This window comes from Carassius auratus, chromosome 44 (genome assembly GCF_003368295.1).
Source record: "Carassius auratus strain Wakin chromosome 44, ASM336829v1, whole genome shotgun sequence".
NCBI lineage: Eukaryota > Metazoa > Chordata > Actinopteri > Cypriniformes > Cyprinidae > Carassius > Carassius auratus.
Window position 1 is genome coordinate 5,530,736 of NC_039286.1, and position 24,090 is coordinate 5,554,825.

Sequence of the window (24,090 nt, forward strand, 5' to 3'; positions counted from 1 at the left end):
GAGCAGCAGAATAGACAGGCTGTCACAGCACACCTGTAGGCCTGGCAGCCGAGTCCATCACCGAACTGAGCCTTCACAGAGATTAAAAACACTGCATCCATTAGGCTTTGTGTCAGCCATCATTATTCTATAAAGAAGCGATTTTGTCACATCTCCATTCTTCAGGCCACTATCCATACGCAGATGAAAAAGCGAGACGTTCCATCTCCAAACACGGCTCACTTTTGACAGGAACACAATCATTTGTGATGCGATCTCCCCAACACTTCACACATCCATTGGGAAGGAAGCATCAAATAAGTCTTAATGCAATGATCCCGCAGTCCATCACCTGATGTGACTCAAAGTTTTCCAGCCATATTTATTCTCGGAAATGTACGTTTCGTCCTAGAGCTGCCATTCAAACAGGCTCACAATTTATTCTGCCGTTTGCATTCATCTGACAGGCCTTTGTTTTCTACGGTGTTCAACTGTGATTCAATTTTACACATTCTGCCTTGTAGTTTGACAGCTATCGTTTCACAGGAACACAGGCCTCATTGCGGACAGCTTAAGAATAACAAATTCAGACTGGAAATAGTCAGCTCATAGGGTGTCAAATGAGTTTTTAAAGGTTAAAACGTTTCTAATTTAATGGAGGAACACTTTAAGGTGTCACCGCTGGTGCATTTCAAACTGCATGAGTTTTTAAAGTTGCGTATTTGACTCAAGAAGTCCAGGGTTTCGGTGAAGGTGAACACAATAATAGCTTGCTTTCATGCCACTTCAAACGTGTATTTCCTTCTTTAATCTGAAGAACAAAAAAGAAGACATTAAACAGAAGTTTATACAATGAATGAGGTTCTTTATAGGCAAACTTTGAACAACTATGGAAACTTTCCATTGCACAAAAGTTTTCTAATATGATTTAAAATGTTCTTTAATAGAACAGAAAGGTTCTTTTTTTTATGGCATCACTGCAAAAACTCCCTTTTGGAACCATTTTATTTTTATTCAAAGACCACAATGTGTAATTTCAATCCGTCAACTTATTCCTCTCAGGATAAAGTGTGCAATTTCGATAGGGAACATTCAAATGATGCTGAGGTCTCACTGCTTTGCCTTTTGAAAACAGCAAATTGTAACCAGTTAAAATTCATCGTAGTCCCACCATCAATGAATTCTTTTGTGTGCCATCATATTTATGCTTTGCCGTCTGTCTGTGAGGTCGAGCCGCAGAGGAACCGACCGAGATGATTTATTTCCTGTTTGCTTGAAGTGAAATAACAAAACGTGAGACACAAGGTTAAGCTGATGAATTCCCAGTGATGAGTTGCATCAGTAATGACACTGATGTTTGACGTGGAAAGACATTCAAAATTCTGCTTTCCTTCAGAACTTCATCCTGTCTCGATATGAAACATCTTCGTATTTTAGAGTGGTAACTGCACAATTTAATTCTTTTTTCCATTTAATTCCAAATGCATTCTTTCACAAACAGCAATGTATCACTATCATGATTAATGTGTATATTAAGAATGTACTTGGCAGGAACACATTCTGAACAGATGAAAAAAGCTTGTTTACTGCTAAAAATTTGATTGCCACTTTTTGCAAGTTACAAGGCATCCAAAACTTTTAAGTCTTTAACATTGTCGCACCTAAAGCTTTGTGTTTGCATTTGCATTTCACTGGAGCTTATGACGTGAAATGCTCCTACAAACTTTTGTTTCTCATAGCATAAGATATCTACTTTAGACGAGTCAATTCTTTAACAGAGACCCAGCACAGCCCCTTTATCTTCATGTGCGTTGGGACCCCAGATGTGGAAGGAAATGGAAGGCTTCATTTTATAATACACTTTAGTCTGCTCCATACTAAAAAGGTTTGATTTCAATAACAAAATTGCTTTCAGCTTATTATGTCGAAGATATTCCAATGCGTGGAAAAGTTACGCCAGAACCATGACTTGAATAAATTAATAGTTTTAAGTCTACTCCAGAAAATATTCAAAGCCTAAACCTGCTTCCTTCATGTGTAAAAAAATAATTATCTGGATGACACATTTGGCTATTTATGCAAAAGTAGTTGGATACTTTTGGATATATATGGCTTAATATGTCCAACAGTTTGCACAGATATCCTACATTTCGAATGAAAATGAAAAAGAATTGCAGTAATTGAAGAAAGCAAAACTAGCATATGGAGGCGCAGAATATTCAGTATGGGACCACTGGGAAATCAAAACATGCCAATTTGAGTGAGAGGATACTTTCAAATAGGGCAACTAACAAGGGATTTGATAGTGCAACTCCCCAAAGCGGCTTCAAATGGAGATTGAGATTATTGTGCAAACACCGCATATTTCAGCCCTTTCCCTTCTTGTTTTGTTTCTCCTCAAGCCCCCCTGTGTCCACACATATAATCACTCAGTAATTGAGCTGAAAAGAGTAAATCTTCGATCCCACTAGAAATCGGGCATTTATTTCTATGTCTGAAATCCCTGTGAAATGCTTGGAGAGCGCTTGTGTGAACAAGAGAAAAAAAAAAATTGCAAATCTGCTTAAACTGCTTCTATCTGCCGATGTTTCACTCTGCTCTGCACGTACTCCCAATGTCGCAGTTGTCATGATTGCTGTAATTTACATAGAATACGTACAGGGACTGCACTAAGATCCTCCAAAAAGAAAAAAAGAGAAAGGTCTGGATCAATGGAATCGGTCCTGAGAAGCCAGATACACAGGCTTTATGGAAAAGCGTTAAATCCACAAGTTCTTTGCCCATTTTGGCTCCAGCGAGAGAGAGTGTTTCCTGTTTACCAGCAGGTTTTGTGTCTAGAAACATCTCTCTCATTTACATACAGCACAGAAAAGGCGCTGCATTCAAAGAATAACAAAGGCAAAATGGACAATGAACATACAAACATTTCAACTTTAAAGTAGCAAAAATAAAGTCCATAAAGTAGAAGAAAATGTGTTCACAGCCGTTAATTGTTGGTTGCAGGAAAAGAGAAAAACACACAAATGACCAAATGGAGAACAGCATTAATCAAGAAATGCTTTAGGTTTTATTTTACAATTAAGGGACAAAAACATTTTTTTTTTTCTTTTTAATTAAGGGAATTGATGGGACTTTTCACAATGGCATGATAAAACACTGAAATGTACTGTATTTCATGTTTTGCATTGCTTGATTCCCTCTCATAATCTATGCATCAACAGCGATGCAACTCCTTCAGTCATATTTACCACATCAGAGAACTTGGTTCAACTAAAGGATGATTTGTGGTTCTACAGCACTTATAATGCATATACATCTCTGTACATATTATTTCCTTTTCATTTACTATATATAAAATGACAATATAAAAGAATGCACACCATACAAACAATGTTGAGCTGCGGCAATTGGCAAGATATGATGGAAATTTACACATCTTCGCTGATCATTTAAATATATGTGCTGTATATAAGATTTCAATAGTCTTTACAGGTTGAAACCAAAGCGAAACCATAGAAAGAGAAACAGTGGTACCAAAGCATACGTTTCAAATTGCTACTGTATAAAATGATACTTAACAAAAAAACAATGATTATTAAAAACAAAGAAATGCCTTTGAAAAACCAAAGTGTATAATCATAGGCAGCCTGTCAAATTCTTCAATATCCTTCGAGGTTTAGAAGACTCAACAAAATCTACAATGCATTGTTTTCACTTCAAAGGGTTGCAGTTTGATTTATTTCAAGCCAATATCTGAGAATTGGAGCTCAACTTAACAAAATAGCTCTGTCTCATTTTATACATATTCTCATAACATTCAACACTATGGAGTGCTTTAATGAAGTCAGTCTTTTTTGACATATAGTAAGAGTTCAGTACAATGCAACTGGATCTATTCAGTTCTTTTGCCATTTTGTTTTAGACCATGCCCATGGATACCATGTTTGTTGCATTCCCAATTCAACAGAGTACAAACTGTAAATTCTGTTTGAATTAAGTCACTCAGAAAAACAAACAAACATGCACATAACCGACATATCAGATAAATACAGTACAAAGCAGGATAAAGAAATCAAGAGACAAAAAAAGGAGGGAAAAAATAGAAACAGATCATGGTCCAATCAGGCAGTTTCATGACAGAAGTTGGACTGATTTTGAAGGCTCAGTTCAGTACAGTGAAGTAGTGCAATTATTCTCAATCCAGTCACTTCACTGCCACCAGCCTGCTTTCCTTAGGCTTTTTCTAACTTTTCAAGCTCAGTAACAAAGATCAGGTGGTCCTCCGGTGACTTTCCATGCGTTTTGCTTAGGTGCAGTTTCACTGCGTGCTTGCTGACAAAAGTCCTATTGCACAGTTTGCACTGAAATATGGAATTAGAGTCCTCCTCAGTCAAGCCAAGGGCACTAAATGTCTTATCTGTAATCATTTTAGTGACTGCTTGCTGGTCTCTTATGAGGTCTATTGATAACTTTGAGAGGTCCTTCAAGCTAAAGCCCAAGTGGGACTCTAAGTGGTTAATGTATGTGGATGGAGTTCTGAACTGGGAGGCACAATCACTACACAGAAACATTGGCTGTCCCGAGTCTATGTTCTTCAGAAACTTTGTTCCACCTGTCCGCCTGAGTTGGTACTTGACGTTCGCCAACCAGTGGGAGATGGTGGTCATGGAGAGACCTGTAAACTTACAAATATGTACACGCTCCTGAGGACCTAGGTCTGTAATGATGTACTTTCCGTCAGGGGTTTCCCGAAGGCTGGATGCAAACTGAGCCTGAAGGATCAGCAGATGCTGAGGGTTCCAGTTTGATTGCCTGCCTTTCCTCTTCTGAACAGGCGAAAAATCCTCCAGGCCATCCTCAAAAGCACAGCCATCTGCATCCGATTTTTCAGATACAGAGGAAGGGGTTGATGACTTTGGCGTCAGGTGACCCGTGAGGTTCTTCACCATGTCAGAAATGTCCATTAGGGCATTCTCCCGAAGAGGAGATGAGGATTCAGTTAGCTTGGACAAGATGGGTCGGGTGCTGTTTGTGATGTTGCTGTTGCTAATAACAGTGAATGAACAATTATTTGTGGGTCCGTTGCCACTTTTAGCCTTTGTCAAGTCCATGGGCTGATCGTCTTCATTGTCGTAATATCTGTTGATGGGCTCGACTTGCTTGACCTGAGCTGGACTGTACATGGGCTTTTCCATCATGTTGTTGCTGATCTTGTACAGCATTGCTAGTGGGTCTAGGAGTGGGTTGACAGTTTTGGAGGCCTTACCCAAATGAGTGTTCATGATAGACTGCAATGCACTGAGGGGGTTGACTAAAGGCTGTTCTGGTGAGTGGTCAGTGATGATTCCTAAATTACTGCAACCATTTCTGACTTGTGTTTTGAGGACATCCGTTCCATTCTTTAGAGGATTATCGGCATGGCTTTCTTTGTATTCTCCTTCCCAAACCGGAACATGCTCTAGGTCTTTATCCACTGTGCCATTTTTTTTTGGCTTGCTAAGATCGTCTGGTCTTGGCAGGTCCTTTCGCTCTTTGAGAACAGGAGAGGGTAATTCAGCAGTGAGATGTCTGGAGCCACGTTCAGTAGATGTTTCATCCCTGTCTTTCTTTGAAGGGATTTTTCCTGTTACTTTTTCCACCAACTCTTCCATGGCTAGGACATTGCTTTTATGGTTTGGAGGTGGTGATGGGCTGCTTGGAGAATGGATCAGAGTGCTGGAGTCAGATGTCAAAGATTTCAAGCCACTGGCATTGAATGTTGGTTGAATCTGGACACTCTGGACAGAAGGTATAGATGATTTCACAGACCCCTGGAACTGGTAGGCGGCATGAATGCTGGGATATCCACCCCAGGTGGGCGTACCGGTCTGAGCCTTACTGATTGCACTGGAAACCGTATTTTCTAATGACTTGAGAATATCTAGTCCACCTTTAGGAGACTCTTCAAGATCCTCTTCTCGTAGATATTTGTAATGGCTGGGTTTCTCTGTCTTTTCCACCTTCTCAACAGGATCCTCTTTCTCTTGCTTAATTGTCTTCTCTTCGGTCTCCTCCACTTTCTCCTCTTCTGACTCCTTCCTTTCATCCATGGCAGATGGGTGTACTGGTGAATCAGGCTGGGACTTGAAAGTGGGAGCCGGCAGACGAGTTGTCGTGGGTGGAAGAGGAATGGATTGGATTTTTTCTTCCACCACAGGTTCAAAAACTAATTGCTTACCCTTTTTAGAAGCGGAGTTTGTGACTTTGAGAAAATGTCCAGTCACCATCATATGGGCTGTCAACTGCTGTAAAGTGTCATGGGAACTCCCACACTCCATACACTTAAGAATTTGAGCTTTTCGGGCCTCAAACTGCCAGGTATAACTTGCACCGTTTTGGTAGCCGTAACGGTTATTAGCTGTGACATATGGGTTGGAAATCTTCTGATCTTTGGTGGTTGCAGTCTCTGCCAGTGGAATGCCAGGGGTGCTTGAGATTGACTCAGGTGAACATGGAGACATCAGGTCCTGGAACGCTCGTTTTTTGGTGGAGGACACCAGCTTTGAGGCAAGAGCTGGCATTGGTTCTTTGAGAGGCACTTTCTGGTAGTGTTTAGTTTTGATCATGTGGACACTCAAGTCTTGTAGGGATTCGAACGAGTGGCCGCAATACATGCATTTCAGGACTTTTTGAGCATCTTCTTTGCCCTCCATCTCCATTAAGGATCGTTTCCGTGGCTTGGACCATTTCTTACCCTTTTCCTCCTCTTTGTCCTTGTTATCATCGCGATAATGGCCCGTTTCATTCATGTGCACCGTGAGACCTACAAGCGTGTCGTAGGCTGCACTACAGTCCTTGCATCTGAACTTGCTGGCACCTGTAAAGACAGGCCCATACAGCTTATTGTTTTGTCGGTACAGCTGCACTGTGCTGAAGAGACTTGGTTCAGGCATGAGGTGGTAGGGCATATGCTGTAAGGTTTTAGCAAGAGCTGCTTGGTGCCAGTCATATGCAACACCCCCACTGTTAGCACCGTTGATGGGTCCATTGCTGGCATTGTTTAATGCGGTGGCTTTTGTAGAATTGCTGCTTGGCGACACATTTGTCTTCATGCTAGCACTAGCGTTGCTATTGCTGCTAGCTCCATTGCTAGTCATGCTGCTTGCATGGCTATTTGCAATGTTGTTGTTCCCCTTGTGGCTGCTTTGAGTACTGTTAGTGCTACTAGCGCTAACCTGCTTGCCTTTCATAATGTCCTTTGTGATACTCGACCAGGAAGCATCAGAAATCAGGTTTGCATAGACTGCTTTCATCTGTGCCAGGCTGTCCTGCAAAGATAGTCCAGCATCTGACTCCATGTCTTCAACCTCCTCTTTATCCTGGCCCTCTTTGGAGGAGGTGCTTTTGAAGTCAGCCAGGTGATCGCTGGTGTCGCTGAGGGGTGAGCCGTAGCCAGCATCTGGGTTGGTGCCATTGCTGAGTGGAGAGTTCTGGTAGCTCAGCTGTTCACGGCCATCATCATCTTCATTACACAGGTACTCTGCGTCCTGACCGTCTAAGGAGAGTCCGTCGTCCTGCAGGTGCTCCTCATCTATCTTCGCTGCCTTAAGCTCGTCCTCCGGCACATAGGCTGAGAAAACAAAAGGGAAAAAACAGATGGTGAGACAAAAGAGCCCCCCAAATGTGCAACTTAACATAGATTGTTGAATAAGTTAATTCACTTTATTTGGACTAGGTGTAGAAAATGTATAACTGTACGTGTGTGAGCATGCCTACATAATGATCCTAAAGATATTTTTTGTCAATAGTCCTGGCAGAGGACGCAGGTTTGCAATTATAAAGTGGCAAACATCCATATCTTGACTATGACAGATAGCACCCTTCACTGTTGAGACTAACAAAGCTATCCTGTGTAACAGCTCAGCAAGGGTAAAGAGGGCAGAGGAGAGTCCTCCCTTGGAAATCATTTCTCTGAAGCAATTTTTTTATACAGATGAATATTATAAGTATATGCTAAAGCCAAAATGGTAATGTGATAGTACTGTCAAAAAAATAAAATAAAATTCTATTATAATTATTAGTATATCATTCCAAATAAAAATCATAATTTACAACCAATAATCACCAAATTTACCCCCCAACCCTTTTGTTTACAAAAATTAACTCCACATGAACACCACCATATTGACTATTCTCCTTCTCTCTTTCTCATCCTCCTTTTCCCTGTAGTTAGAGGGCACAGACTGTGTGTGACATTGATCCAGTTCTCCCTTGCACTAGCCAAGCTAGACTCCTCTGAGTGTGAGATTGTGTCGGAGTTATTGCCAGGGATGCAGCACGGGGTGCAGCTTGCCTCAATGCTATTGGCAGAGGCGATGGAAGTTCTTGCAGCGAATCATGCTAAAATGCAAGTGGAAATGGCATGTCATGTTGTCATGGTCCATACTGTACTAACTTTCAGGGAGTCAAGAGAGTGTGCAGCAACAGGGGAAAAAAAAGAGAGTGAGAGAAAATACAGGACGATACATAACCATCTTTAGAGAACCTTCCTTCTAGTGTTAGGCTGGTTAATTGGACAGTATTTAATTACTGATTGATAACTATGGATTAAGCAGGATTTGTTTTTGCATCAGTCTCAAAATCTACTTCCAAATTGTCAATAACTTAATTAACTTTAAAAATTAAATGGAAGGTTGTTTTTGTTGTTGTTGTTTTTGGTCCATGCAACAAAAGTCAGTGTGGTACATTGTTGTTTTGGAGCAAAATTACTTAAATTATTTGTACAAAAACTGTTGAAACATTCTTTAAAATATTTTCTTTTGGAAAAGTCAAGCAGGTTTGGAATGACATTGGGTGATTTAATGACATTTAAATTTTTGGATGAAATATCCTTTAAATAAAGTGACTAGGGTAATTTTGGATTTCATGTTGCTTTTAAATTGCTTTATATGTATATCTGTACTATATCGGCCACCTGCTCTCTAAGCATTGGCATCGATGTCTTCTTCCGTAGTCAATATTTTGACCAAAAGAGTCCCAACGGATTGATCAGAACCATTTAATGCATTGTTATTTAGTGAAAACAGCATCGGCCCACAAATGCCTGCTTCAGAAACGCACATTTCTGCTTATTTGAGCCAATACGCCTCTTTTTTGCTCTGAATATTACTGCTAAGTGCACATTTATTTCTCAAGGTAAAAAAAAAAAAAAAAAAAAAAAAAAAAAAAAAAAAGAGCATACTGAAAAATGTTGCCTACACCACACACCAGAAAATGCTTATTTTCCTCAGCTAAATGTGTGGTAATAAGATGTACTGTCAGATGTATTACATAGGGGAAAAGGAACAGAACAATAATGTTCACAAATGTAAGGTTTCATGTTTCAGCCACAAAAAGCTCCTTCACGCTATTGTGTGCCGACAAAGCTATGACAGAAAAGAACAGAGTGATAGCCCACTGTCGGCACCCACAGCTGCGAGACAAAAAGAGGGAGAGAGAGGGAGAGAATGCTACTCGTTTAATTCGCTTAATGAAAAGAGAATAAAGGTCCATGAGACCAAGTGCTTAATGAGGAGCGGTAGGATTAAATTCCTGTTTCATCAGCTGGTTTCGATCTGCAGTGCGAGATAAACAAAATGAGCTCTCCGTCATCTAAACACATCAAAGTACCTCTTTCGAGCGTGCTTGTGTGTTTGTGTGCGCGTGCATCTTCACAGCGTGTCCAGCCACAAAAACTCCTCCTGTTCGCTTTGTGAGAGCGGTTTTGTTACTATCAGCCATTTTGAACACGAAAAAGAAAAGCCACAACAACAGCCTGCCCAACTTTGAAGGCAATAGGAAGAGACAGAGCAGGAAAAAGCAGTAGCAGAAGAGGAGATTGAGAGAGTAAAGAGAAGAAAAAGAGACAGGCAGTGCATGGAGAGTTGTTCCTTTATCTCAGCGAGCCACCAGGAGATGTCTGTCCGAGATGCCAAGATCCGTCTCACTGGTTGAAGCAGATGTGCTGTCAGCTTCAAACGGCGTGCAGCTGAGCACACGTAATCAGAACGGACTCCGTACCTGATGTTTGGAAGGTGCCATTTACAGCTGCGTGGAGGAAACTGTATGGGGCGTGAACAGCTGGAAAACATGGTGTTCCCGTTATTCGGATATTCTTTAAGGACGGCTTCTGATCCTAAAGAATCACTGATACCTCCCAAGCTCTCTGACAGATTTCAATCTGTCAGTTCCTCTGAGAAATCAAGGCGGCGGCATTATACCAAAAAAATAAAAGGATGTGGTGAAACAAACATTACGAACTGTCAAATAAATAGCTTATCCAAATATCGCTTTAAAAGAAATGTTCACGCTGAAACACGGTTCAGTGGATTGAAGCCCTGATAATTCCTTCAAGTAACTGCAGCATTTAAGACAGCTTATCACGTTAAAACAAACAGAGAAGTTCTTCATCTTTGCTGTAATTACAGAGAGCGTGATAGAGGGGCCGTGAGAGAGAGAAAAGTGAGAGGGGGGGCGCAGTAGAAAGCTAGAACGGGAAGGCTTTTTTCGCAAAGAGATGGGCAGAACCTGACACTAAATCGAGCGCGTCTCCTCAGCCCCTGACACCGCGTGGCATCTGACAGGCATGTGCGTTGGCATGTCACTGTCCTCGCATCAAGCCGTCAAACACGACTTGGCAATTTTTTGCCATCTACGTCAAAAAAAAAAAAAAAGAAACCCGCCAGACGACGGCAACGACAGCTCACACTTAATAACCCAATCAGAAGTTTGACTGCTGACATCTCTTATCGGGGGCCTGCTTTTAAACATCACGCCAAACAATGAGAGAGGGATTAAGAGGAGAGGGAGGGGGAGGGGGGCTTGTTGTGTTTGTCAGTCAAAAATAAGCCCGCATTGTACTGTCAGGAGAAAACGGCACAGATAAGTTGTTAAGAATACACACAATTAAGCGAATCAATAGTTGCTATAAAAAGACGATGCTTTTGATGTGTTGGGGAATGAGAAAGAGTTTGATTTACTGAGTGAAGCAGGCACTTTCCAGGGATAGCATACAAAACAAGGCCTGAAACTCTTTTTCAACAAAATTCATCAAATTCAGGACGACAAAAGAAAAACATTTTTTTTTTTTTTCAATTCATTAGATTTCAGTACACACCACATTTTTTTCCTAATTTAAAAATATTTAAACAAACATTATGTAGGTGCACACACCCACACACACTCACATGCCTTCCAGCTAATCATTTAAAACTACCTGACAAGAATGATGGCATCTAATTAATATTTAGGCTGATAATATTTTGAATGTGCAATTCCCCCTCAACCCAATTTTAGGATTGTTCTTACTTCTGTGTGCTTGTACACACAACACTCCAGTACGGACAGACAGAACAAAGGTGTGTATGTTCTTGAGTGCCCACCAACATCTAAAACGATCAGCCAGAGCACCGGGTCCTTGTGCTTGTGTGCATGTACGAGGTGTGTGCGCGTATGTGTGTTGTGCAGGAAAGCGTGGCCATCTGTGTCCAGAGTGGAGCTGTCACTGTGGCTGCTGAGATCTCACTGAGTTTAGACAGGTGACACAGCAACAGGGCATGAGCGGGACATACACACACATACGCACACGAGCAGAGCTCACCGTCTCAGCCAACAAAGATCAGCCGAAGAGTGAACCTTCTTGCTATAGACACCCATGACACTGCACACACAAACACAGCCAATGCCAGCTCTTAGAAACACCACCCACATACGAGCACTGAGATTTGCATGCAGTTGCCCAACAAACAGCGGAAAATTAGCAGGCCGTGACTCTAGAAGAAATTGAATTGTTTCTGCAAACAAAAGTCTAAAAAAAAAAAAACATTAAAGCTCTGTTTAACAATTACTTCAGGTTGAAATAACAGGAATTGAATTGCAGACTGGATTCAAACTCAAATTTCCCATATGAACTGCAGAACACAATGCTAACAACTAAATTACATAAACGTACATTAAACACCATATAACACTAAAGAACTTTAATAGCCATCTTGCTTACTTGTGATGCCTCAAAACGTTGCCTAAATAGCTTGTTACGTATTGGAACAAAGTGATTTTGGAGGGCCAAAAACATTTGTTGTTCTTCAAAAATACATATTTTCTGCTGCTTCCAAGTGGTCTGCTTGACAAAACCAGGTCTGTCTGATTGAGCTGGCTTGTGCACTTGAGACGTGTCAGGCCTAAGTATTCAAACTCGAAAAGGGGAACAAGAATGCTCATGGACAGAGCAGAGAAGCCGAAGGCCTCTCCTTCCTCGACTGTCACTAACGCAGCCCACCGACACCTCTCTCTCTCCCCCGCCTCCTTCCTCTTATTTATTTATTTTATCAAGGAGGAGAGGGGGCAATCACTACAGTCATTTGCACTACTAATGTCCAATTCTGCCTTCCCTCAGTCGGCTGATTTAGCCGGTCAGAGTGGTTTTGGAGTGTGCAGAGGAAAGCTGCGCCGTTTACCCGACATTTTAATGGGAAAACTGGCAAGCCTTATTTGGCTGGTCGATGTGGTTTGTCACTGGGTCTCCATTACATGCCACTCAACTTTGATGCCTTTGGACAGGGTTGATCAAACCATGTCTTCTGACCTACGCAGCATGCTGAAGGCAGACAGGGAGAAGAGATGGAGAGAGAAAGAGAAAAGGAGGAGGGGGGCAGGACACTGAAGGCTGTAAATAAAATGACATTATTATTTCCTCTGTCCTATCATGTAGAAAAGCCAATTATGGTAATGCTCTGCATGTCAGTGAGAATGCAGCAATCTCTCTCTCTCTCCCCTTTTTCCAGGGCAGTTAAAACAAGGCTTCGGTAGCATGATGCTGTCTGCCCCAGTCCACTTATGGCCTGCTGCAATCTGGCAGGGCTGTCTGTGAAACTGGCGATCGCAACTGCGCCGCTTCTAGAAATTAATGCAGAATGTGAGTGTTACAACATATCAGAACTCCTGGGTGAAATCTTTTTCTAAATATACCACAGTAAACAGAGATCGACAATATGTTGTGTAGGTGTAGTGAATTGTGCCAGTTTCTCAGATAGGTAGCTGTAAAAGAGTCCAAAATCAACATTTTGTTAATTTTGCTGGTAAATAAAGAAAAAGCCATTAAAAATGTATGTTTATCAGAATAGTGTTTAGTTTTGTTTCTTTTTTGCATATTATGCATATTAGTTACAAACTGTGCAAGTCATTACATAACTTGCATCCTAGTATATGTTTCTAATTTTGTATTGATACATTCAAGTTATTTACTGAGGTAAAGGTAACAACTGATGGGTTTTTTGGCTTTGGTTTGTGCTGAAACACTTACGTCACTTCATCAGTGAGGGTCAGATTATCATTCTTACGATTTGATTCAAGCCGTGCATTATGTTGCAGTTCAATGGAAGTAACGTTGTTAAAATTAATCTCCAAGGGTAATTCTAACTCCCATTTGTTGCTTGGCAAGTGTTCCTTTTGGACCCTTCCTGTAAACCTTTTTTTGCACTTACTTCCTTTGTTCCATTTATTATGAACTGTGAATAATGATCGTTGTTTCTATTCTGCGGACGCTCACTGATTGATGGCTGCTGTTCAAAGTAATAAGGGCACTGTGGAGATGGACAGATTTCTGAGGGGGCTTTGGCTTGTAGATCTGACCCCCACACCCTCTTTCTCTCTCTCTCTCTAGCCCAATGTGAACCTATGAGAGGAGAAAAGCCTTCACATTTTTCACCATCTTCCACACAATCGTCCTCTTTGAGGACTTCCTTTGTGCTCTGTCTCCAGGCTTTTTTCATCCCTTTTCTCTGCGAGACACATCTAACTTTATTACAGACTAAACAAAAGAAGGCTTTGAAGTGCAGACGGGCGTTTTACACGGACCCTGCCCACCTCTCCGTATCCGCTGACAGTGATTTGTGCTCCTGCGGACACTCTGGAGTAGGCTCTCTGAATTAATATCTGCTTTGCCTCTTTAAGCATCTCTTGTAAAAGGCTGGCCCAGCCCCCTCTCACCATCCTCCGTGTGGAACAGGCTACCATATGGCGGAATAGCTTCAGGCCCCTGAAGAACTGGTGTGGCATTCCATTCTGCGCTCCAAATTCATCTTTTTGCTTTAGATACTTGTGGACGAGTATGGATGGAGGCATATAACTAGGCCAACAGAACGCTCTATTAAAAATACAGGGAATTACATCAAACAGAAAAGAGAACACAAGAAAAATAGCCTGATAATTGTGCACTAGTGATTTAAAAGTTATTCCTTCAGATTACATTTGATTATTTTAAAATGTCAGTATTTTAGAATATTTGGGTGTGAAATACTAAACAATAATAAATAAATATATCTATTGTTAATACAGTTAATAGTTTTTAATTTATAATTTTTATAATTTTAATACAATTTTATTTCTATTTTTTCCATTTTTGTTAAAGTTTTTGCAGTTTTCTGTTTTTTTTTTGTCATTTTTAATATGTCTATATAGTTTCATAAATTTATTTCAGTTTTAGTTTTTTAGTGTGTTTTTATGGTCTTAAATTTTAGTTTCAGTTTTTAAATATAATAACCCATGTCAAAGGTCTTTCCTAAGTTCATAAGCCATTAAAAAAGCTAAAATATCAAATTTGACTAATGCTTTCTGTATCTCTACCAATAAAAAATTAAAAAAGAAATTAAGTTTTGATAAGTAGATGAGCAAACTAAAATACTACTGTGTAAATGCTTTCACCTCATACTGACACACTACAAAATCACTCATTCACTTGATAACACACACAGACGCGCGCACACACGCTCCAATGTCAAGTCCATACTTATGCAAAGTGCGGCCTACTTTGTCATTTAATTTTTAAAAACCCTAAGGTCGTATAACACACTTTCCCTGTCATTTGCAAGTACATTAACTCGGTGGCCATGCGACAGCCAAATTATGCTAATGGGCTGCTAAAATGGGTCATATAGACAGTGCATTTTACATTAGCTTCAAACAATAGGGAGGGAAGCGTAAAGCAGAGGTGACAGCAGCACCGGGGGAGTGAGACGGGGTCTGTCTCCTTTAGCCACAGTTATGTCCTCATTCAGAGCAGCCTGTGAATGGAAGTCTCATAGCCGCACAAACCACAACAAGGCGCTCACGTCCCGTCATCCCCCAAGACTGCTGAACACTGATATCAAAATGCTTGCTGAATAATGAAAGGGCTCAATTAACGGATTATTAACAGCAATTTACTTTACTTAGGTAATCCACCCTGCAAGAGTACGGTGAGGTCAGACATAGTTTAAAGAGAGGAAGCACGTGTGCGTAGCTAACGTTTGCTTCACTACTTAAATATAGCATGAATAGCTGTGCTGGTTGTAGAAAAAAGGAAGATAAACCAAAAAATGTATTTGCAGTTTACATTTATTTGATTTAATACTTGGCCCTGAGTCGAGATAAAACAAAGTTATCTAGAAAAGTTGATAGCATAAATTAGCACGTTACTGTAATGCCCTCACTAGGCCAGAGATATACGTAGCTCAACACTATATCTCCTCAACTGAATTAAAGTTAACTTTAAAAAAAAAAAGGCACTTTATTGGATAAAATGATTAGTAAAACAATATACACTTTTAAAAGAAATCTACTACAGATGTTTGTAAAGCACAAAATGTTGATACTAGATAAAAAAAAAAAAAAAAAAAATCATCTCTGGTTGAAAAAAAAAAAAAAAAATCCAGCTTTTCTTACTGAGCCTTTGTCAGTTAAAGAATGATTCTTCAGATAGGAATAACCATTGCCTGCTTAATTTTGAAAAATAACTTCAAATTGTTGTTTCCTGTCTCTATGTATTTTTCATATACAAAAATCAATTTAAATTGTTTTTTTCCTCAATTAAAAATCTTAAATACTAACCAATTTTGTAATGAGATGTAAAAAATCTAAATCTAAATCTATTTATTCTACAGTACTGTCCTTGTAGATTGGCTCCCCAAATTATCATTATATTAAGTTCTTTATAAAAGTACACAATAATATTTTCCTGACTGTAACACCAAGGCCCTGTGCACAAGAGCGCAGGTAGTTTCAAAAACCACAGCTTTTTCAATGCGGTTTGTCAGTTTGTCCAGACACAAACGCCAACACCAGATCACTGAAACCGTAAATTTTTGAAATTTTTGAAAAACACTGTCAAAATTGAAAATTAATATAACATTCAAATAAATGCCAATAAAAACAAATGTTTATGACATTAAAAAATATATATATTTGAAAGCTACTGTAACGTATACTTTAAAACTAGAATCATTTTTTTTCTTTTTAAATATATCCTAGGGGACAAAAAGTTCCCTCAAGTGAAGAATCACCCCAAGTCGTTTCCATTCTGAGTGAAGCAGCTGTGCTGCCTGATGTTATTGTGCGAGCTCCACACTGAATTATGGAGAGCCGAGTAAACAAGGAGAGGCTAACCGAGTGCATGTTAGCTAATTAAACAGCACTCATGATTGCTGAGTAATTGAAGGTGCCTCAATCTTCACCTGAACACTTCCACAAATAATTACCTTCTTGTAATTAGCGCTGCTGATAGAGTGTTTGCGTGCGACACACATCTGATACACAACGCAAGTTTCAGTTGGAATTCAAGGAAGATATCAAATCAAATATTTGAATGGCTTGGAAAATTAATGGAATTGAGGTAAATTAATGTTTGTAAACAAGACATTTAGTTTTATTGTTAATGCATCCCATTTCGCACACATAATTAAAAATGTGTTTTCGATAAGCAGGACTTGTGGTTCCCTTGAACTGAGGTGAAGAGCTATGCTAGCATTCAGACGAGAGAAGAATGAATATAACAGGCCTGAAGTCCAGGGGTTCTGCTTGATCCTGGTATCTGAGGCAGGAGAAGAACAAAGCCAGCATGTGCATTGTAATCAATAATGACTTCAATAAGCGATTTTCCAAACATCTATGCAGCGGACTCTATTAATCTCTTCAGCTGTAAAATAAACACATATTTCATATTGTTCGTTTATCCTCAATCTTCTGCTGCTTGTTCCTGCATTGCAGTGTTTTTTTCTATTTCTTTATGCTTCTTGATTTCTCCAGGGTTTTTCTCGAGGTTTGGTCATAGTGGTTGGTGGGCCGTCAGTGGTCAGGCGCAGTCAATAAATCACCCTTCGCCATTGTCATAGAGGAACAGCCCAGCCGTGAGACAATGGCCATTATATCCTAAGCACTGCAGTCTCGTCCCCATCTGGCCCTTTATGGGGAAACAGTTCTTTCAGTTGAAAAAAAAAATGCTTGCGTTTTGGTCACACAGGTTCAAAAGCTACCCTAATCCTGAGTTAAATCCAGAGGTTTGGAGTCCAAACACACCAGCCGTATAAAGAGCCTCCCCAACGCCGTGCCCTCACTGAGAAAACAGATAACACACCATCCACCCTGGTGCTCAGAGACACAACAATGTCAGAACAGACAGAGAACCCCCATGTGGAGGGAGCTATGAAGGAAACTGAGAGCAGGGGAAAGAGAGCTAGAAAACAAGGATGAAGGAAAAAAATGTGTTTTTTGTCTCTTTAAATCCCCTAGCACAGCCTCTCCACTAGGCCATCACCTAAGCAGAGTACCTGACAGAAAACTCGCCAGCCCAAACACACACACACACACACAGCAGCTGCTCCCATTGCCTAGCAACTACCAGTTGATAGATGATCCTAAATATGGATAATTAACATGAATCAAGCTGCTCGGAAAGAAAAAGATGAAAAACAGTAGAGCCTGCAGTACAAAGTTCGAATCTTACTGGTGAAATTTCCCAAACCGGTTACTTTATTTCTAAAAGTAGCAAAAAAGAAATCAAATTTAGCAGGAATGCGATACACGTGTTTGTTGATGTGTTCCTATTTATCATGAGCTAAAGACTTCCTGTCAAATCTGTGACTGAAATGCAGCTGTTTGGTGATAGGTGGGTTGTGGGTTTTAATCTAATCTGGAGTGTATCAGAGGAAAAACAGCCGTGAAGCAAGGTTCCGTTCAGCACCTGTAAACGCGGCGAGGGGAGCATCCAACAATCGCTGTGCGACAAGTTCCTAACTTTGAGGGATAAAATATAACTGAAGCAAAGTAAAAACAGGGTTCGATAGCAGATCATAGATTAAGATCTACTCTAAACCATAACAAAAGTGATTGCGATGAGAGCACTTTGTCGAAAAAGTTTCTTGAAAGAGGACACTTCCATAATCAACATGTGACTACAGAAAATAATTAACGTAAAAAGAAAAAAAGAAAAAAATCTACAGGAGGAATCCTGGCAAGAGGGACAAAGTAAACAGCGAAGTGGAGGAGAGAAAAGAAGATGGTCAGCTGAGAGAGAGAAAGAAAAAAAAGAAAGATCAACTACTAGTACTTAATAAAAAAATAAAAAGATAATGGCAAGACGTCACAGAGAGGGACAAGAAAAATTGAGAAAGACAAAAAGCACCTACTCTCTTGGGCCGTGACCTCCCCAGTTCAGTCTAGCTGAGTCTGGTTGCACAATTACCCATCAATCAAATGTGCCAGTGCCGTCATCCCACCCCTCATCTAACACACACATACATCCCCAGAGCCTGACCCTTCCCTGACCGGGAAACCCTGCACATGTGAGACAAATATGGGCAGCAGCAGTTTGGTGGAGATCCCCGGACGCACACATATATACATATGGCAAAATCACTGAAATACTGTAGGATACAGAAAAAATATGGACAGTCAGTGTTCACTGGAGAGCCCCTTCACACATATACACCCTGGAACTTTGCCTTTCAACATCCTGTAATGCTATAGGAGCACAGAATTAAAAACATTATTCCTGATTTCCTGTTGTATATGATCTGTGATGGAGGCCCCTGAGGGTCAGATCACTGTAAACTTTAGCAGCTCTCTGAAGACCAGACTGTTACTACTGGATATCAGGTTGCGCTCCAAAGAGCGTTTCCAAGCTGGGGGAAAAAAGGGGCCGGTGTCATAAATAATGCTCCATACCATCCCACAAAATGTTCTGCTCTCCTCTACAGTCTACCTTTTACTGCCTATATCTGATGTCATCCGTATTCTCTTTTTTTGTTCAATTCACGCCTGCTCTGAGAAGCACTTGTTGGTGTTGCATTTGCCCTTGGTCTGCTCAGGGGCAACTACTGGCTCCTGTAATGTCCAATGACATCAGTGAAGTGAGCAGGGAAAAACGAATGGACCAGTCATGGTATTTGCTGTGCCAAAATACACACACACTCAAAAACATACACAAAAAAAGTATTTTAAATAAATAGAAAATGGTTCATGGCCATAGTAGAGCAACTGGTAGAGAGCATAACGCTAGCAATGCAAGATAAAGGAGTTGATTACTAATGAATAAACATATTAAACATTATACATTAACATGCAAATCTTGAAAGCACTTTAAAAAATTCTGGTTAAATGTCAAATGTGTGGCAAATGTATGATACTAATAAAAAATATGCATTATCAAGTAACAACAACATTAGAAACAAAATACTGAATTACACTAATTTTGTTTAATCAAAAAAAGGGTAAACTTCTAAAGACACAAAAAGAAATATAAAAAATACAGTAGAGATTAGACTACAGAGTAAATATACTAATTTAGTAAAATTTCATTAAAAATCTGTAGAGATGGTAGTAAAATGGAACTGAATCAGAAAATAACATGACAAATTAAAAAATAATAACAATAAGAGAAACAATATAATATACTAAATCTGTAAAATAGAAGAAAAAAAAGATTTGGAGCAGAAAACATATGGAAAAGGACTAAAAATAAAATAAAAATAAAAAAAAAGGACACCACCGAGATCTGAACCTGCATCGTCCACATGAGCACCATGGCTCAAGGTGTCAGAGGTGTCAAGGTGTCTGCTGCAACTGCTCTACACTGTCTACAATCACACTTCACAATAAGTTATGATTCTAATAGAACATCCCCCTTCCTAAAGAGAGATGAAAGATGACTAGAGAAAAGCAGAAAGGAAAATGTGTTGCTGTATCTAACAATAAACCTTACCTCAGCTTCGACACATTGAGAGACTTAAGCTGAGGGACGGAAAATGATTAATTTGTTGTTTGGTGTCCCGAACACTCTTCGCTGACCCTGGGCCCAGCCACACAAAGAGCTGGAGACTCTTTCTTTTTTTCCAGAAGCTTCTGTGATGGGCGTGAAAGTGGGCTGAGAGGGAAGCGGAGTGTATGGAGGGTCCTGAGAGGAGCACTAAATCACAGAGAGGCCCACATCACACACAATCAATAACAACACATCAGAGACTGAGAGAGCGAGTGAGCAGGAGAGAGAAAAAAATAAGTGGGGGGGGGGGGTGCAAAAAGCTCATCTCTCAACACAACATGATATTCCCAGGCAGAAGCGAAATCATAGCAAAACTCGCTAAACCTTCTAGAACAAACAACCTCTCCTTCCTCTCGCTCTCTTTCACACACACACACACACACACACACACACACACACACACACACACACACAATTAAACATTCACAGCTTTCCAATTGCCCTCTAACAATACGCCGTCCCCCCATCTCCTCTCTCTTGTTCTTCCTGTGCACCTAAATAATATTCACCATGATAAATGATGCCATAACTCCGATATCCACAATCAATCTGGCCTTTAAAGACACATCCATCTTGTGTAATGTTGATGGGGGACTCAGTCAAACGGAGAGACGTGACTGCTTTGCTGACCTGAGTATGGTGGGGGGGGACCAACGGCCCCACTGACTGATGCCTGTCAGCTCACATCTGGCTGCAAAAATAAATTAGGCTTATGAAGACAAATGAAAAGGCCTGCCCTGCCACCGCGAGGGAGGGAGAGATGGAGGGAGGGAGGGGAACATGAGGAGAAGTGGAGGGGAGAGAGAGAGAGAAAAGAACATTTGTGAAAGGAGCAGCGGCAACCTGCTGAGAGAGAGAGATTTCCTCCTGAAGGGAAGATGACGTTGTACAGCACCACGTACCAATACAGATTTTTATTCATTTAATCTTGTTCTTTCCATTTTTTATTCATAATTTTCATATCCTGCGGAAAAGAGCTCAACAAAATGGCCTGTGAATGAAGTATTTGGACGAACTAATTAGTTCTAACTAATTCGTACTTGGAATGAAGATTCGTCCTCGGGATGGATGTGGAGAAGAAAGGGGGAATGGCATCAGACACATTAGTTTTCACCCTATGGCTTAATGTATAATGTAAAAGATTTGATCTGACCGACAGATTCACATTCAAAGCAGAAGATTCATACTCCGAGCATAAGACTGGCAATCTGAGTATGAATCTTTTGCTCGGAGGAAACAAATTTGTTCAGAGCAAAAGATTAATACTATGAGCGAACCAGATTCGACACTGAATCACAGAAATAAGTGGCATGGCTCAATGTATCAACAGATTTGTTCTCCAAGCCAAAGATTCACTGCTCAGAGCAGAAAATCTGAACTAAGAGTGAGCCAAATTCAACTTCATATCATTTACATAAGCCTACATTTGCCATGCAACTTTTATTTTCACTTGCCAACTTTAACGCTTTTTTTTAAATTGATGTTTACATTTAATAAAGATGTTATGTGTCTGATTTAGAACAAAGACTTGCACAAAAACTCATGCTCAGAGCAAAGATTTGTTCGAAGACTCATACAAAGATTAATGCTTTGAGCTCACATAGTTTTCTCCAAGCAGACGATTCATATACTGAGAGCGAGCTAGATTTGACTCAAAGAAGAAGATTCATAATTAGAGAAGTAGACTGGTACTCCACGAAGAAATCTTTTCCTCCAATCTTGAATCTTTGCTCAAAGCACAGAGCAGAAGATTTGTTCTGAGAACAAGCTAGATTCAACATCACATAAAGAAAACATGGCTCAATGTATAAGATTTGTACTCTGAGCAAAAGATTCACACTCAAAGTTTTGATAAGAGCATGAATCGCTTCTCAGAGCAGAGGATTCGTACTGAAACTGAGCCAGATTTGACTTCATAAATTAATAGAAAATTAGTGATAATTAATTTATCACCTACATAAGCATTGTAGCTCAAATTGCCAATAGCCATGACTCAAACACTTTGTTGTTAAGATGTTTGACTAATTCAGAACAAAGATTGGTACACAAAGATTCATGCTTAAAGCAAACAAAAAGTCATACTACATAAACTTAAACTCACAAACAGGATCTTCTCTTTGACATTCTCTCTGGGTGGGGACTGTGAAGATTCCCATGACAGTCACTGCATCATTAAATGTTTACAGCGCGAGGATCATTACACTCCACATATTCAGAGTTCATTTAAGGGGTCGAAGGTCAGCCACGCAGCGCTGGAACTTAGAGCTCAGAGCCTGTGGAATTCATCTATTCCCACCCCTCAGAGTGAGAGACAGAAAGCACATTTTGAGTGATGGGTGAATGTGCCCTGTAGAGTAGTACACAGCGGTGTGAACTATATTTGACCCCTCTCCTTCCCGCTCTCGCTCAGCTGGTGTAAGTAGACTTAAGAATGAAGTTTGCTTGAGATGACGAATGGATTCCAGCAGAACGTTCGCGCAATATAGGATATCTGAGATCTTCAGCTTCATTACACAGGGTTTAATCACTTTAAATGCACACGATTCTGTAATTAACGCTGGAATTATGCGGATGAAGGGTTGCTACTGCAAAACAGCTTTTGAGAAGAACACACAGTGAAAACTTTGAAAGAAAGTGAAAGAGAGAAAGAGGAAAAGAACAGCAAGTTGGTGTGTAGATGACAGAAATATTACAGACTCATTTTTTGGCAACAGGACAGTGAATAGGTGGGAGGGAATTGTGTGTGTGAGAGAGTGAAAGAACGAGAGAGATGGATTATATGTGTGTGTGTCGTGGATAAGGGGGAATGAACTCTCCCAGGCTTTGTCATACGAGTTTTCCCAAGCTCTGGCCCCTTTGATAAATGACACATGTCATTCTGTCAGAGTGTGACAGTCCAGCTGGGAGGGCCTCTGATGTATGGCCGCACTGCAAAAGGAAATCAGGCTTTTCTGGCATGGACGCAGACCATGCCCTTTATATAAGGTCCCTGCTTTCCTACACGGCTGCTTTTTCTTCTCCCATTCTTTTCTCTTCATTTTTTTTAAAGCGAAATGAGAGTCTTTTATGAGCAGGGATACAAAACTGAATTTGCAGATTGATTTAAGGTTTGCAGTGAGGGAATAACAAACCCATGTCTGATGGATTATGGGTAAAAGGCTTTAATTCTACAGTTCTGGGGTTTCTCTTTACCTGATAGGAAACGAACAGACACATTATCACTACTGAGAAACTACCAATCTCTACTTTGAAGAAACATGTCTATTTGCAGACAAAAACCAAACATCAGAGGAAGTACTAGAGAAATACTCAAATCAGCCTCATTGTCTTTACAGCTGTGACCTAAATGTAGTGTGAGAAAAGAGGATACTGTGGAAGGGAAGAGAGAGAGAGAGAGAGAGAGAGGGGGAGTGCAGGAGGGAGGGAGGTTTTCATTTTGCATTTAGTTAGTTGACAGTTTGCAGGAAAAGCTCAAGGATGGACGTCAGTGAGCCACACAAAAAATTGTTTGTGCAGACTAATATTTTTGCAAGACCAAAAACGGAATTTGATGACAATTTTCACATTTGCAGCGCTGATGTGGTCGGGATTTAAAATGGTTTTAACCATGGTAAAATGTATTATACTCTTATTGGTAGCTGAACGCAAATTAGTCAAAAAATACAACTAACAAACACAAGAGGCGGGGCTTATGCAGAACTTTGATTGTCGCATGTTTAAATCCTAATACAAACAGCAAACATACACGAGGCAAATGCTTTACATGTCTTCATCTGCAATCCTGAACTTTATACAGCCAGTGGGTTACAATCAACAGACACCTTAAAACGACGAAGGAAAAACATCTGACATACTTTAGTGACAGGAACAGAAAGACACTTTTCAGCTCTTACACCGCAATAACAGCTCCAAGGCAATAAATCTGCCACCGGGTTCAAAAAACACCTCGCGCGCACAAGCCGTGAGACTGACACCAGACAAACAGGCGGTGAGACAAAAAACAGAGCAGTGGCGATGAAGTTGTG

The 24,090-nt window shown here is 40.3% G+C and overlaps 1 protein-coding gene across 1 annotated transcript in view; it reads right to left on the reverse strand.

Annotated features, from left to right (window-relative positions):
* Window positions 1-3,687: 3,687 nt before the first annotated feature.
* LOC113062239 (teashirt homolog 1-like) overlaps window positions 3,688-24,090 on the reverse strand; it is a 33,894-nt gene continuing 13,491 nt past the window's right edge. Inside the window, exon 3 of the mRNA XM_026231950.1 lies at window positions 3,688-7,588. Within this exon, the coding sequence (XP_026087735.1) occupies window positions 4,212-7,588 (3,377 nt within the window). The 3' untranslated portion in view covers window positions 3,688-4,211. The remainder of the gene's footprint in view (window positions 7,589-24,090) is intronic.